Source organism: Pelobates fuscus, chromosome 1 (genome assembly GCF_036172605.1).
Source record: "Pelobates fuscus isolate aPelFus1 chromosome 1, aPelFus1.pri, whole genome shotgun sequence".
Lineage (NCBI taxonomy): Eukaryota > Metazoa > Chordata > Amphibia > Anura > Pelobatidae > Pelobates > Pelobates fuscus.
In genome coordinates, this window is record NC_086317.1 from 325,747,161 (window position 1) to 325,763,645 (window position 16,485).

Here is a 16,485-nt window from a genome sequence, read left to right on the forward strand (position 1 = left end):
AACCTCAAGTTCATTAATAATGTTGATTTAACACTTCTGCATTATCAATATTAATTTTGTCTAGTCTGGACATTCTGTCCCGGGGAGAGGGCAGACTCGGACAGGCAGGAAATAACTGGCTTTTGCCAAAATGCTCCAGGGCATTTTGATAGTACATTATTTTTGGCAAATTGAACAAAAGGCTTAATAACTACAGCGAGCTGTATTGTTTATGTTGCTTAAAGTGCGCCTTTATTTTTATTGTACTGTTTCATGTGGTGTTTTTGTGTTTACGTCCATGACATGGATTAACAAATATTAGTTCCATGGGTACATGGCAGTGAAATACAAATCTGTATTCCCAAAGAGGGAATCGCAAATTACACTTCACTACCAGTGCAAATGGAGTGAGACAAGCGTTAAATGAGAATATGGAGTGAGTGGAAGCCATCACTTCTCCCAAATAATAATTCACTGTTGAAGACAAAGACTAGCAAAGTCAAAATTTATTTCAACTGTACAGAACAGAAACTTCTCTTATTTCTTTGTTTTTTTTGTTGTTTTTTTTATATATAAAACAAATACTTCAGTTTCATACCAACCACAAAGCATATGAATACTGTACAATACAACATTCAGATATACATCTGGGGAGAAGGTTGTTTGAGGATTTGATCGGCCTGCCATTGCAATGACCCCTTGGTAGAAGGTAACGCACAGAAAACGTTTCACACTGTGCATTTTGTTTAGCGAGAATAACAAACACATTATAACATAGACAAATTCTATCTTACAAAAAAAGGAACACTAAGAAACCAGAAAACATTTCATTTGTGTTGAAAAGTATTAAATGAATTAATATCATTTGGACACAACATCCCTAACTTTTGTATCAGTATGTACATGGATATACAGGTTACAGAATTGCATAAACAAATTGTTCACTTAATTCTCACAAAAATAGAAACATGGGGACTTTTAGAGTATCACACCTGTTAACATCACTTTTAAATAACAAAACAAAAAAAACTGCAAAACTCTTTCTACTAGTTCATAATTTTCCAGTGCATACACAAAATTTTTTTTTTTTTTTTTTTTAAAGTATTACACAAGTTACTATACTGTGTTTGTGAATCGGTTATTACCATATTTTGTTCCTATACATATAGTATGCACAATTTAACTCCAAGTTGTGAAATTCATACTCTGCCAGTTAGGATAATTTTACAGGTTCATTTTTTTCAACTTTTTATTTTTTTCCCCCCACACAATTTACTTAGCAATTCACCACAACTGAGGCTTTGAAAAATAGACTCTTTACTGTTCACTTTCTAGAGTCTAGCCAAAAGTGATATTCAAAATATATTGCTGCTGACCCAGGTATTTTGCCAGGGAATGTAGAGGACATCTGTGTCTCTTCAACTGGTTGCTAACTATAAGCCCCACGATCCTCCTCTGCTGTAAGCCCATAGCAAGTTTTTTAGGGTAAGTATCAGGGGAATTATAAAGCATTATCATCTGGAGAGTCATGGCTTAATCCTCCTTGGTTTAAACTAAAAATCACTACTGTGAATAGAGACCTGTGTGAATAAAGCAATTATCTGTATGCACAAACAAAACATCTTCGCATGTAGTTACAAAAGGAGAACAAAAACTTGGCACACACACCTTTCATAGTACATAACATTTTTGCGGACATAAAATATGTATTTTTCTTTTCATTCTTCTTTAATGTATGTGACCGTATTACATTTAATGGACATTCTAAACTTATAGCAAGGGTGCAGAAGTAAAAATTATGTTGGACTGTGTTGTAGCAGACAAGACTGTGATAAGACCTGGAATTAATCTTTATTAGCAGCAAATTAATATTACTATATTGACATATAGGCACAATGATGCCTTATAGGCCTCAATGTCATCAATCAACTCTCAATCTCTCTCAGGAGTATTGAAGGCACAAAAGAGGCAGTTGTCATTCGCTGCTGAGTGACAGCTAAACTGGGAAAGCCATCTATGTTTTCAGTTTGATCAAAAGTTGAAATTCACTTTACTGAGGATTAAAGGTTCAAGTTTGCCAAAAATGTACCTAAGACGCCACTTTTGAATAATTATTCACAAAATATAAAAGTCATAGTCACTATGTTAAAGGAACACAAAAGTGTATTCCTAACGTTAGAGCCTTTTCTCTACTATTTATATTTAGAGATTCACTCTAAAATAATTGAGTAAAGAAGATTTACTTACCTTCACTCAGCACACAGGTTTCGCCATGGCCACCGCTCCTCCACCAGCTGAGATTATCAATAGTGATGATCTCAGGCAAGTTAATGCCTCTGCATAGGGCCATATTGGAGGGCTAATTTGAATGCATGTACTTAAAGATTAATGGCAATCGATGTCATCATCATATTCTGATATTTATAAGCTTTATGCCAGGCTGAAATATCCTTTTTTATTATCTTATCTGCAGCTCAGTTTAGAAATCGGCTACATTTCAGAATACAGTTTTTAAGAACTCTAGTGTTATTATCAGGGAGTAGTTTCTAAGATCCATTGTGTTATAATTACATTTATTCTTTTTTTTTAAAAAAAAATGCACAGCCACGTTTTGCCACTTTCCATAAGATTATATGGAAACATATGTTTTTTTTTTATATTATTTAATAAATAATAAATCTAAAAATAAACAAAACCGCAAACATTCAATATTAAAGTGTAACTTAATACTTACTGTAAAATCTGACATTTCAAATTTTATTCTAAAAAGAGGAAAAATCACCCCATACGTGAAAGCATGTTCTAATAAAGTAGCCACGTCACCTGTGTGGTTCTCTTACCACAGATGTCATGGAAACCAGAAAGTTAACACTTTTTTGTTTTTTTAAGGGAGGCAGGGGATTTGCAGTTGCTGCATTGCCATTTTCTCCCTGTCACTCAATTCTTCTGAGAAAACTAAACGGAACCTAGCAAAGATGCCTGCAGATAGTTGAAATCATGGAGCTCTTTCCACACATGCACATTTAAAAGGAATACTGAAAACACCATAACCACTACAGCACACTGCAGTGGTCACGGTGCCAGGAATGTCCTGCTTCAACTCAGTGAAGACATCTGGCATCTCTAGCAGGAGAAGCCGCATACAGTGCAGTGGCCAAAACTCTTGCCACTATAATGGTTACAGTGGGCTGTAGTGCTTATGGCGTTTTAAAGAAACACTCCATAGATTCCAGTTGTGCGTGGTACACGAAAATGCTAGTGACAAGAGCTGTCAAACTTCAAAAGCATAAAAAAAAAAAAACTTTTCTTGACCTCTGTAGCCTTTGAAAAAAGCTATACATAAGACAATGCAGTCGATATTTTGCCTTATGTATAAATTAGAAAAATAAAAGGGAAAATAAAATGAAGCAAATAGCTAGTTTTTAATAAAGACTTACATTTTATTAAAAAAGCTCCTGGATGACAGACCTGCTTTAATGAACAGAAAATCAAACACGAACATGGAGATTCTAATAATTAAAAAAATACTTTGTTCTTCAAATATTTAAAAACATAAGAAACTACATGTTAGTCTTATGTAAACAAATGCCATTTTGTGGAAAAATAAATAAGGCTGTTTTTTTAGTTAACTACAAATTAAGAGATACTGGATGCTTTAATATTTACTTCTTCAGTACTTATGTTATGTTTACATAACCCTATATTTAAAGGGACACTACAGCACTTAAAGCACTTCACGTTGCTGAAGTACTCGATGTGCAAGCAGTGTCCTGTGCCCTGGCTGTCAAACAACCAGTCCTGTTACTTTCTGGTAGTTTAGCTCAGTGGAGAGGCAGGCAATTGCCCAGAGCACCTGCCTTCAAAGACTTCTCAGTGAGCTGTATTGGGATGTATGTGATTGGACCGCCACAGGAAGTCTGGGCTCTGTTAAGAGGGGAGAACTTGCAAAGGCTGCAGACGAGAGATTTTTCATTGAGATACCACCAATGACAAAAATGCCTAATTAAATGCATGCTTTTATTGGGGTATATCTACTAAATAGTTATTTTTAATTGGCCCTATGTGTGAACATATTAAATCCAAAAATTACCTGTGACAATTGTATTCGTACAGTGCTCAGAGGGTGAAGTGTCTTTTGTCAAGGCTGAACTCTGTCACTTTATGCAGATTAAAATGTAATATAAATACTGTGCCAGTCAAATTGCTAAGTGTGTATAGTACAGACACACACAAATATATACATATATATATATATTTATAAACACATACATACAAGACTTCAGGGATTACTGGAGGTGGAGAAAGCCATACTCAAATAAGTATATCTACAAATCTGTACATCTACGTTGATTTCACAATTTGAGAATGTCCGGGTAACTTTATATAGTAATTGTTAATTAGACTTTAATTAAAAAATATATACAGTAATGTGAATACACATTTTATATATATGTACACATACACATATACACACACACAGAAATACACAAGATAATCTTAAATCAAGTAAAGTATTTATAGCACTGTAATAACAATATGATATAATAAAGCTCGCAGTTTTTAAAGTTGTAAATATTCGTGACTATTTAGTTCAGGAGAGATCAGATTAAGTGGCAGACATTAAATTTGCTTAACTGCTCCCTTTGATCACTGTACTGAATATATTTTCCAAACCTTAATAGATGAACTGTACAAATACTCTGATAAATAGTTACTATGATTGCTGTAATTGGCATACATACAAGTTAAAGGTATGTTTTGTATTGGTAACTCTGATTGGTGAACACCACTTGTTAAGTCTCCTAAGTATAATGAAGTGCAAAAGGTAGGTTTAGAAAATAGAAAGTGATGGGTTCACTTAAAAAAAAAAAAAAAAGGTATTTCTAGAAATAAATAATGATGTGCAAGTTTAAGTAAAATACAGTAAAATTATCCTATGTGACAATGCATTAAGTAAATATACTTTCGACATTAAAGTAAACATTTGAAACTGCAAAAGGCTGGTGAAAACATCGGCCTTTCAATTTGTCCCATCGAAAGACCCAGCCCTGGCTGCATAAAAACTAAGATTCTTTTAGTTAACACAATAGCTGTTCTTAATATGCATGGGTACAAATGTTATTAAAAAAAATTTAATGCAGGATTTATTTGATCTGGATCTTAAAAAAAAGAAAAAAAAGTAATCGCTCCAAATTAGTGTAAGGGCTAACAATACCAGATAGCTGGCCATGTTTCTAAGGAATAAACAAACAATAGATAATGAAAAAAATGTTTAGGATTCCAATTCATAGTTTCAGTTACATCATAAATACTATTCAAGTATAAGAACCTACAACACATTACATATGGCCATATAATAAATGGCAACAAACAGCTTTACCATTGCATATGCCAACTATCATGGATAGTCCCTTGATTTGGATTTACTCCCCCAGCTTCTTCCTGCTCCTTGCATTTATAACATGTTGTAAACCAACATTTAAATACTATAAATATACTTTTAATCCGTTTTATAGTGTTTTTGTTTGGCAACCCATAATAAACGTTTGCGACTGTGCATGACAACTCTTAAAATGCTAACTGGTAATGCAACTTAATTAAAGCAGTCAATCTTGGGGAATAAGAGCTTAATACAGACGAAAAGAAAATAAATACTGATATATAGATATACACATATATGCATGCCCCAATCGAAGACAAAGAAACCATGAGTATGGCAGCTGTAATGGTGGGAAAGTGGTTAGGCCAATTGTGTTCATTTTCACTGAGTACGGAGTGGTTAAATGAACATACATTGTAATACCATGTCTTGCGTTATGCCGTGCATTCAAAACTAGACAGACGTGCAGGTCATCGAACCCTCTCCACAGAAATGTCTTGTTTTAGTAACAAGCATTATTTGTGATTTACATCTATGCAAAATTAGATTGTACACAAAAGTCCTCACAAATCCATACGGATTCAATTATTTGTGTTACAAAATAAAAAGCACATAAAATAATCACTAAAAGAAAGACCGAGTATCTTATCTGTCAGAGAGTTTAAAAAAACTAAAATAAAAAATATCCTCAGATTTCCTCACATCTTAAGCTTAAAAACTCACCACAAGCATTAGGAGAATTTGTGTGAGGTATATCATCAATATATGTATGAATATACATTTTACCTTTGTGGATGTTTCCTTTTTTTTTTTTTTTCTCCCACAGAGTATTTTTATCTGGGAGAAAAAAGAAAAAAAAAGAATCTTGTTCCACAAATATGAAGGTACCAGAGACTACCGCAGTTCATAAAACAATGACATTAAAAGACAAGGAACACAAGTAAACATCTAAGAAAAAGTAGGTTGTGGTAGAACAAGCATTTTGTTAAGAAAAAAAGTTTAGAAGTGCATTAGTTCTGGTGAGAGATATATGAGCAATAGCTCTTACGAGAAGTAGACCCCATTCTGTAACTATGGGCTGTCCATACACTGTCATAGTCAGAGTCTTCGGAGAGGTCTGAAGGCTCCATACGAGAAAGGCTACTGCGACGACCCAAGGAGTCTAGACTTGATTGGTCATCATCAGCCAAGACGTGATTATGCATCAGGTCAGTGCCTTGCCATGCTAAGGATGTATGGATGAAATGAAATGGCAAATGGTGGAGAGGCAGAGATGGAAAAAGGAACAAAGGAAGAGAAAAAGGACAGGAATAGCCACAACCAAAAAAAGAACATGGAACAAAACAAACAAAAAAAAGCAAAAAAGGGTGATGGGAAGAAAAGGGGGAAAAAGAAAAGACTGTTAAAAAGATTTGCAAATTTCATTAGTTATTTTGTTTATGAGATAAGACTGTGCAGCCAAAGGGAGAATAAACCTGTGCAGTGTGGATGCATTTTATAAAATGCTTAGCGACTAGTTTTGTGGAGATATTAATTCTAAAAGGGTCTGCAAGAATTATTGGACCAAAATATATTTTCTAAAGCCTGCATGTACATTTAATGATGTGTAAATGCAAGCCTTAGATTTGCTCAGGTCAACTGCACCATTTTATTTTTATTATGAATATTAGCAGAGTGTAAGCTATTGGTTTGAAACTTACTTAAACCATATATGATCATGGATTCCACAAATGTTAATCTTCAAAGCATTAAAGCTGGTAACAGAAATGTAAAGGCTACACTTTTTTTTTTTTTTTTTTAAAGACAAAAAGGTCCCACTAGAGTTGTCTGATATCACTAGTTCATCATACTGAGTGACCACAGGTCATATCAGCTCTGAGTACGGTATCTTTTTTTTTTATTATTATTACATAACTCTTAGGGCAGTACCTTGCATTTCCATTAACATTACCCAGGAAACATTAGGTGGTGATAATGCAAATGTTATGTTACTTTTTTTTTTACAGTTAGTAAAACTGGTAATTTATGATCTTGTTGCTAGTTTAAGATAATACATGAAAAAAACAAGATTTTAAACAAAAATTACACAATTCAGTTTGCACCGTAATGATTAAAATATTCTAAGAGTTATATTTCTGCTAGTAAGATGCACAGCAGAAACAATTAAAATATGGAAGCAAGGCAGAATGGAAGAGGTGGAAATAATATCTATGGGGCTGCAACAGCCAACTCATTTTGATTTTATCAAGTACATCAAAACATAGCTCAATAAGCAAAGCACATGGGAAAAGCTGATTTAGGGTGTGAATTTTTAAGCAGATTAGCAGGAAATAGTAATAGAAAAAAGGGTACAGTTTTGTTGGACTTGTGAAGAACGCAGGTTGGAGTCCATGCAAAACATTTCCTTTAATGTTGTCAGAACTGTGGTATCTCATCTTACCTGATGCATAATAGAACTGAAAAAAAAAATCCATCTCACCAGGTAAAAAACAAACAAACAAAAAAAAAACATAAAACACAAGCTCGGTAAAATAGTGAAGGGTGACAGGCATTACAAATACAGAGTCTATAGATCCTAAATAAAATATTTCTTTTTTTATTCCCTGGATGATTTAAAAACTTGCTATTTGTTATGAAGCCTTTAGTATACATAAGGCCCTGTTAAAGAACATTTTAACTATTGGATGTCCTTAGCAGATGTGTAAATTCTTATTCTTAAGCAGTGCGTTTAACAAATAAGTGTAATAAGGGAAGGTGGTTTTCTGAAAGCCACTGTTTAAATGTATATAATATTTGAACATACTTTTTGTAACCCTGAAACCTTCAATGATTGCGTTAACATTCTCAATATGGAACTTCAAATTAATGAGTCAAAACTACTATTTGTAAAATAACACATAGCTGAATGACAATAGTGGTGCATGTAGTTACTTATCTTGTTTCGGAAACAAACAATCTAATCTCAGTTCTTCTTACATTACACCTCTGTGCATTAACATTTTCAAAAATCCTTTTGGAAGGTGCTGATTGACTGTTATACATTATTTTTAATATACACTAAACAGCAACTGTTGAAAGAAACTTGCCGTTTTAAAAAGTACAGTGTAAATGTTCCTTATATGTACTTTAGTATGGGTAACATTCATGAAAACTGCTCCTTAAATTGTTTAATGTGTTAAAATAGGGGCAGTTAGAGTGCTTCAGAGTCTGAGTACTCCTCCAGGCTTTGAAAACTAAGCATGTAAAACTGAATTTTAAGTATAAAAAAATTAAAGGGGAAATATGAAAAAACACTAAACCAAACATGGACATATTTGGACTTTTAGTACACAACAGCACAAGGAAAACATTCTAAATTAGAGCACAAAAGAGATGGATATCAATACATTGCATTTCAATGAGTGTGTGTGCGTGCATGTACATGAACACACACACAAACACACTTATGACACAGTTTGAATATAAACCTTCTACAGTGTTCATTATTACATTTATATCTGCTCATTAACTGCTATGTAAGCAGCTGCAAGATCAATGGCCAGCCCAACAAAAAAAAATGCTGGTGTTTTAGTGCATGACTGTAGAAAATATGAATACACGTGTTCACAAATAAATCATACAGCTTTCCAGTAGTTTACCACTTTCTGATTTATATTGCAAATTCACAAAAAGTATCCTAGCATTTCTGGGGTACTTCTAATCAATACAAAATGTCATTGTAGGAAGATCTGAAACAAGGTACATTGCTAGCAATGCATTCAGTAGACCGTAAAAAGACACTCACTTGAATTTAAGGTTTGGCGTGTTTTGGCACTGGTACAGTAGGCCTCAATGACCTTTAGAATCTGTGCATCTTCCTCTAGTGCAGCTGTACCTGTAAGAAAACAATATATAAGAATCAGTTAGCACATTTTAGGATTTTTAAGAAATTAACCCCATTATTGTGGGTTTCAAAGCAACTGATCTACTGAGTAGTTAGAGTAGCTTAAACACGCAAAGCCATAAATGCTAAATGCAGTCCTCTAAACAGGAGGTTTACACCACACTACTAGTTTGTGTATACAATCTATAAAAAGCCAAGTATATCAACCTATCTTTTCTCTTCCTAAAATCACTATATACCTCCATAAACATATGCATAACATGTGTGAACTAGAGTACAGAGAGTTGTCATTAATGGTAAATTTTCACGCTGGACAAAAGTGGTAAATGCTGTCCCTTAGGGCAAGGCTCGACAAATCCCAGGCTTCAGGTCACCATGGCGACTAAATTTCGCCCTGGCATCTGGGTTTTGCCAGCGGCCGTCACGTGGAACATTAAAGGGTGGCAGGCCGAGACAGCAGTAGCATGGAGGCGGGCGGCCGCCCGCAGGAGCATTGTGGGCGGCATGCGAGGGAGCCGTACTCTGTCTGCAGCTGTTCTCTGCTCCCTCGCGCGGTCGAATGATGCCGGGAGCCGGAATATGACGTCATTCCGGCCCAGGCATCATTACAGAGCGTGAGGGAGCAGAGAGGAGCTACAGGCAGAGTACTGCTCCCTCGCACACAGGAGGAGAGCAGCCCCACTGGACCCCAGGGAAAGACCCACTCAGCTCTCCCAAAGGTAGGGAGGCTGAGTGGGTTTCAATTAAAACAAAAATGTAAGTGTGTATGAGCCTGTCAGTGTGTGTGTGTGTGTGAGCCTGTCAGTGTGTGAGCCTGTCAGTGTGTTTGTGTGTGTGTGTGTGTGAGCCTGTCAGTGTGTGTCTGTCAAGAGAGAGTGTATGTGTGTAAGCCTTTTGACAGGGTAAAAGTGTGTGCGAGCCAGTCAGTGAGAGTGTGTGCGCCTGTCTTAGGGTGTGTGTGTGTGTGAGAGAGTCTCTGTCAGAGTGTGTGTGTGTGTGAGAGTCTGTCAGAGTGTGTGTGTGTGTGTGTGTGTGTGCGTGAGAGTCTGTCAGAGTGTGTGTGTGTGTGTGTGTGTGTGTGTGTGTGTGTGTGTGTGTGAGCCTGTCAGTGTGTGTGTGTGTGTGTGTGAGAGAGAGAGAGTCTCTGTCAGTGTGTGTGTGTGTGTGTGTGTGAGAGAGAGAGAGAGAGTCTCTGTCAGAGTGTGTGTGTGTGTGTGTGAGAGCCTGTCAGAGTGTGTGTGTGTGTGAGCCTGTCAGAGAGTGTGTGTGTGAGCCTGTCAGAGAGTGTGTGTGTGAGCCTGTCAGAGAGTGTGTGTGTGAGCCTGTCAGAGAGTGTGTGTGTGAGCCTGTCAGAGAGTGTGTGTGTGAGCCTGTCAGAGAGTGTGTGTGTGAGCCTGTCAGAGAGTGTGTGTGTGAGCCTGTCAGAGAGTGTGTGTGTGAGCCTGTCAGAGAGTGTGTGTGTGAGCCTGTCAGAGAGTGTGTGTGTGAGCCTGTCAGAGAGTGTGTTTGTGAGCCTGTCAGAGTGTGTGTGTGTGAGCCTGTCAGAGTGTGTGTGTGTGAGCCTGTCAGAGTGTGTGTGTGTGAGCCTGTCGAGTGTGTGTGTGTGTGTGTGTGTGTGTGTGTGTGTGTGTGTGTGTGTGAGAGCCTGTCAGAGAGTGTGTGTGTGAGAGCCTGTCAGAGAGTGTGTGTGTGAGAGCCTGTCAGAGAGTGTGTGTGTGAGAGCCTGTCAGAGAGTGTGTGTGTGAGAGCCTGTCAGAGAGTGTGTGTGTGTGTGAGAGCCTGTCAGAGAGTGTGTGTGTGTGTGAGAGCCTGTCAGAGAGTGTGTGTGTGTGTGTGTGAGCCTGTCAGAGAGTGTGTGTGTGTGTGTGAGCCTGTCAGAGAGTGTGTGTGTGTGTGTGTGAGCCTGTCAGAGAGTGTGTGTGTGTGTGAGCCTGTCAGAGAGTGTGTGTGTGTGTGTGTGAGCCTGTCAGAGAGTGTGTGTGTGTGTGTGTGAGCCTGTCAGAGAGTGTGTGTGTGTGTGTGTGTGAGCCTGTCAGAGAGTGTGTGTGTGTGTGTGTGTGAGCCTGTCAGAGAGTGTGTGTGTGTGTGTGTGTGAGCCTGTCAGAGTGTGTGTGTGTGTGTGTGAGCCTGTCAGAGTGTGTGTGTGTGTGTGTGTGAGCCTGTCAGAGAGTGTGTGTGAGCCTGTCAGAGAGTGTGTGTGAGCCTGTCAGAGAGTGTGAGTGTGTGAGTGTGTGTGAGTGTGTGTGTGAGTGTGTGTGTGAGAGTGTGTGTGAGAGTGTGTGTGAGAGTGTGCGAGAGTGTGCGAGAGCGTGCGAGAGCGTGCGAGAGCGTGCGAGAGCGTGCGAGAGCGTGCGAGAGCGTGCGAGAGTGTGCGAGAGCGTGCGAGAGTGTGCGAGAGCGTGCGAGAGCGTGCGAGAGCGTGCGAGAGCCTGTCAAGAGTGTGTGTGAGAGAGCCTGTCAAGAGTGTGTGTGAGAGAGCCTGTCAAGAGTGTGTGTGAGAGAGCCTGTCAAGAGTGCCATAATACAGACTATTGACTCGAGTATAAGCAGAGTTGGGATTTTTCAGCACAAAAAATGTGCTGAAAAACTCGGCTTATACTCGAGTATATACGGTAATTAGTTGACAACACTTCTTGGGTTATTCACTGAGATAAGAATTATCATGCCAAAGATTCAAATTGGAAAAATTAACAAAGTCAGCTATGTTTCAGCTAAATTTTCCTTAAATAAGAAATTTACATTGAATTCCCGACAATGTCTTACCAATTTAGAGGAATGTGTTACATTTTCAGCCAACTGACTATTGGCACCCGTGCAACTTAGAGGACTAAGATATGTTCAGATCATATAACTATTTAATCTCGTTACATAAAATTGCAGTCTCCCCTTCAAACGTAACAGGCTAGTTTCACAACCAATATACGTTTGAGCTCTTCTAGTATTTGTTCTTTGATTATTCAAAATTGTAGGTTGTGCATATAATTGTAATGTAATAGAATTGTGAGCTACATAATGAAAATAAATAAATAAAATTTCACATTTTTTCTTACATAACTTTTATCCAGAATAGTTTACATTTTGACACTGTAGGTTCAGACAGTAATATGTAATTAGACATAGTGACACAAGGAAAGTAGTCCTTACATGGCCTTTTGTACTTTTATACAAAGGGCCATGTAAGGCAGTCTGTGCAACAGATACAACGTTACTCTGATCATCAAAAGAATACAAAGGGACATTTCTTCATAGGCTTAATTGTGAAACTTACTTTTCCTCAGAGCAAACTCCTCATCAGATGGTTTTCTTTCGGGCTTGCGTTTTGGAAGTAGTTTTTTCATGGTTTTGGGGCTTTTGCTGAGATCCTAATAAAAACAATACACACGTTATTTAAAATGTACTTTTATAACATTCTAAACACAGTCATGTCTGGGAAATATATTAAGATCTAGTAAAAACAGAACACAAGCCACTACAAACTGTTATTTGGTGTACTAGAAACTGTTCCTTTACTCATTTACAAGTGGATCACTGACAATACCTAACTTTCTCAATTAAGTTCTAAAGATAACAGAAAATTTGTTAAACTGAAATCTATTACATAACCTTCATAAAGATAAACATTTATAGAAACAAAAAAAAGGAAGAATGTACTTTTTTGTAGAAGGACTTCAGTGCCAGAACAGATTTATACTGAATTGCTGTTTTGTGAAAACATTGTGAAAGTGATAGGCATAATAAATACATTAACGCTACCCCATGCGTTTCTAGGGGGTGGAGGATAGAAGTGAAAATTGCCTACAGTAAAAAGGGAAAGTTCAATGTTGTAGAACTATTGACAAAATGGGGGCAAGGGATGTGTGGAGTGAGGATCTTGAAAAAAAAGGGTAGGAAGTTTTCTATCTACTGATTACCATAGCTTCGGGACAAGCCGTCTTTCTTAGAGGGTAGAGACCTCTAACAAAGGTTATGAATCACAGTGTACAGCGGAGCTGCTATGCAGCATAACATGCCATTCCAAAGGTAAATGGAGAGGTCTAACCCTTACCTTAAGAATACAAGACATCCTCTAATTTAGTGTAGAACAAAGAAGCAAAAAATAAAGTCAATAAGCAACCATTTGTACTCTAACCATGATGTTTCTTGCGTGCAATTAGCAGGTTGATTTGCTTTTTTGCATTTAGATTTTCTTGGTGAATTGTAAAGAAATTTAACCTGAAATATGGAGTCAATATTGGTGGTCTGACTTGTAATATTCCACAAGAATATACAGAAATTAAAAAACACAAGATCAATGTTGAAATGTTATTTAAAGGAAATCTAATTCTAATTTATTTAACCCCTTAAGACCGGAGGGCGTACTATTACGTCCTTTTAAAAGCGGCTCTAAACGCCGCCGGACGTAATAGTACGCCCTCCGGTTTTTAGTAACTTACCCGGTCGCTGGCGGTCCCACGCCGGCGATCGCGGTTCGGGGGACTCCCAGGGAGCCCCCCGCGGCACGTCCGCCCTCCAGGAGCCCTCCCGGCCATGTGAGAGTGAGGTCCTTGCGAGGACCTCACAATCACATGGCCGGTATAGCTGCCTGCTGCATTGCCAGCAGGGGGACCAACTGTAATGACAGTTGGTCCCCCTGCTGGCTGAAAATAAAATATTTTTTTTTTAAAACAGTGTAAAAATAAATAAATTATATACTTAGATCATATATATATATATATATATATATGATCTAAGTATATATATATACACATATACACACATACACATACACCGTCTAGGTGTATTTTAATATTAATATATATATAATTATATATATATATTAATATCAAATTACACGTAGACTGATACTGATTAAATATATATATAATTATTGTTATATATATATTTATAAATAATATAAAAAAAATTAATATGTAAATACGTAAAAAAATTAAATAAAAAAAATAATTAAAAATAAAATATTAAAAAATATATAGATGTGTTTTATTTCGTTCTAACTGTATTCTGATATTAATATATATATATTTATATCAAAATACACTTATAACGAAATAATATATATCTATATACATAAATATATACGTATATATCACTATATATATACCTATATATAAATAAAAATATTAAAAAAAAATATATATATATATATATATATACGTATATATACACATATGTATATATATACATATATTAATTCTACACATATATTTATGTAATAATTTTACATAATTAGGTATCCTAATTAATTACAATTAGCGGGACCTGCCGGACCACCCATGCCGAAAGTATAGGGAATTTAATTTGCTAGCACTATATTTAACCCTATAACTTTCCAAGACACCATAAAACCTGTACATGGGGGGTACTGTTTTACTCGGGAGACTTCGCTGAACACAAATATTAGTGTTTCAAAACAGTAAAATGTATTACAACCATGATATCGCCAGTAAAAGTGACGTTTTTTGCATTTTTCACGCACAAACAGCACTTACAGGGACGATATTATTGCTGCAATACTTTTTACTGTTCTGAAACACAAATATTTGTGTTCAGCGAAGTCTCCTGAGTACAACAGTACCCCTCATGTACAGGTTTTATGGTGTTTTCAAAAATTACAGCGTCAAATATAAGGCTTGTGTTTAATTTTTTTCACATTAAAATTCGCCAGATTGCTTACGTTGCCTTTATGACCCTATGGTAGCCCAAGAATGAAAATTACCCCTATGATGGCATACCATTTGCAATAGTAGACAACCAAAGGTATTGCAAATGGGGTATGTCCAGTCTTTTTTAGTAGCCACTTAGTCACAAACACTGGCCAAAATTGGCTTTTTTTGCATTTTTCACACACAAACAAATACAAACGCTAACTTTGGCCAGTGTTTGTGACCAAATGGCTACTAAAAAAGACTGGACATCGCTTATTTGCAATACCTTGGGTCGTCTACTATTGCAAATGGTATGCCATTATGGGTGTAAATTTATTTCCTGGGCTACTATACAGTCTCAAAGGCAACGTAACCAATCTGGCGAATTTCAATTTCAAATGTAACACGCTATATTTGACCCTGTAACTTCCCAAAACACCATAAAACCTGTACATAGGGGGTACTGTTTTACACGTGAGACTTTGCTGAATACAAATATGTGTATTTTATTGCAGTAAAAGCAAACAGTATTATGACATTGACAGTTAAAATGTCATGAAGAACGAAAAAAATCAAAAAAAATCTTATTTTCTCCCATTTTTTTCATATTAAATTATGTTTCATAGCTAAATATTTGATATTAAATGAAAGCCCTGTATCCCCTGAATAAAATGATATATAATAAGGGGGGGTGCATTTAATATGAAAGAGGTGAATTACGGTTGGACAGACATATAGCGCAAATGCCAGGTTTTGTTTACGTTTTGTACATTTGGCTGCGGTGTTAAGGGGTTAAAGGAACACTAAGCACCAAAATCACTAAAACGTAATGTAGTAGTTTTAGATAATGTAAAACATTTCCCTTTCTGAGATATGTTGCAAAAAAAATAAATAAAAAATAAAATAAACGCAACCACCACTAAAGATGGTCAGCCAGCCATTACAACTGCATTCTTCTTACATTCTATAATTGTTAGACTTCACGTTTGGGGTCATAAAACACACACCATAATGATATAGAACATAGCTAATGGTTCTCATAAATTCAAAGAATTCAATGCTCCTCTATAAGAAGCACTGGACTAGCAGATTATGGAGATTGTCATACAATGTGTACTAAATACATCGGCTTGAATTAGGGTTCATCATGATTGAAGATCTCACTAAGGGCAGTTCAGGCTACAGAGCAAACATCAGTCTCAGTGCTAGATTGATTTTTTTTTTTCCCCCTCCAAATATTACATTTTAATATTACCTGAACTGTAGACTTTCAGGTTTATTTTACACATACCTCCTTGTAGCATAATGCTGCAGAGGGTCGAAGAGGGGGGGCAGGTCGTAAGCAACTCAGGCTCCAAGGTTTAGAGGTTTTGGGTGGTTCCAGTGGACTCCAACTGATGGTGCTGTGTGGGGTTCCATGGTGTGACAGATGAGGAAGTGTGTGGTACGCTGGTGTGTGTGGCATTGGCTTGCAGTCCGAATGCTTACTTGATGGAGTAACAGGATGAGAAGGAAGCTGAGAAAAGAAAAGAAATATATAATAATTCACCAAAAATAGTCAGTTTTACCAAGAATTTAGACTTTACCAAGGATTTAGA

The 16,485-nt window shown here is 36.6% G+C and overlaps 1 protein-coding gene across 3 annotated transcripts in view; it reads right to left on the reverse strand.

The window, feature by feature from the left end:
- The window catches only part of ARHGEF7 (Rho guanine nucleotide exchange factor 7), a 149,030-nt gene that overhangs the window by 6,847 nt on the left and 125,698 nt on the right, over positions 1–16,485 (reverse strand). For 2 of the 3 annotated variants that reach the window (XM_063459854.1, XM_063459868.1), the window contains 4 exons: positions 16,179–16,403; positions 12,511–12,604; positions 9,144–9,233; positions 6,408–6,584 (listed from right to left, as the gene is read on the reverse strand). In XM_063459854.1, the coding sequence (XP_063315924.1) occupies positions 6,408–6,584; positions 9,144–9,233; positions 12,511–12,604; positions 16,179–16,403 (586 nt within the window). The remainder of the gene's footprint in view (positions 1–6,407; positions 6,585–9,143; positions 9,234–12,510; positions 12,605–16,178; positions 16,404–16,485) is intronic. The other variant, XM_063459861.1, reaches the window with a different exon arrangement.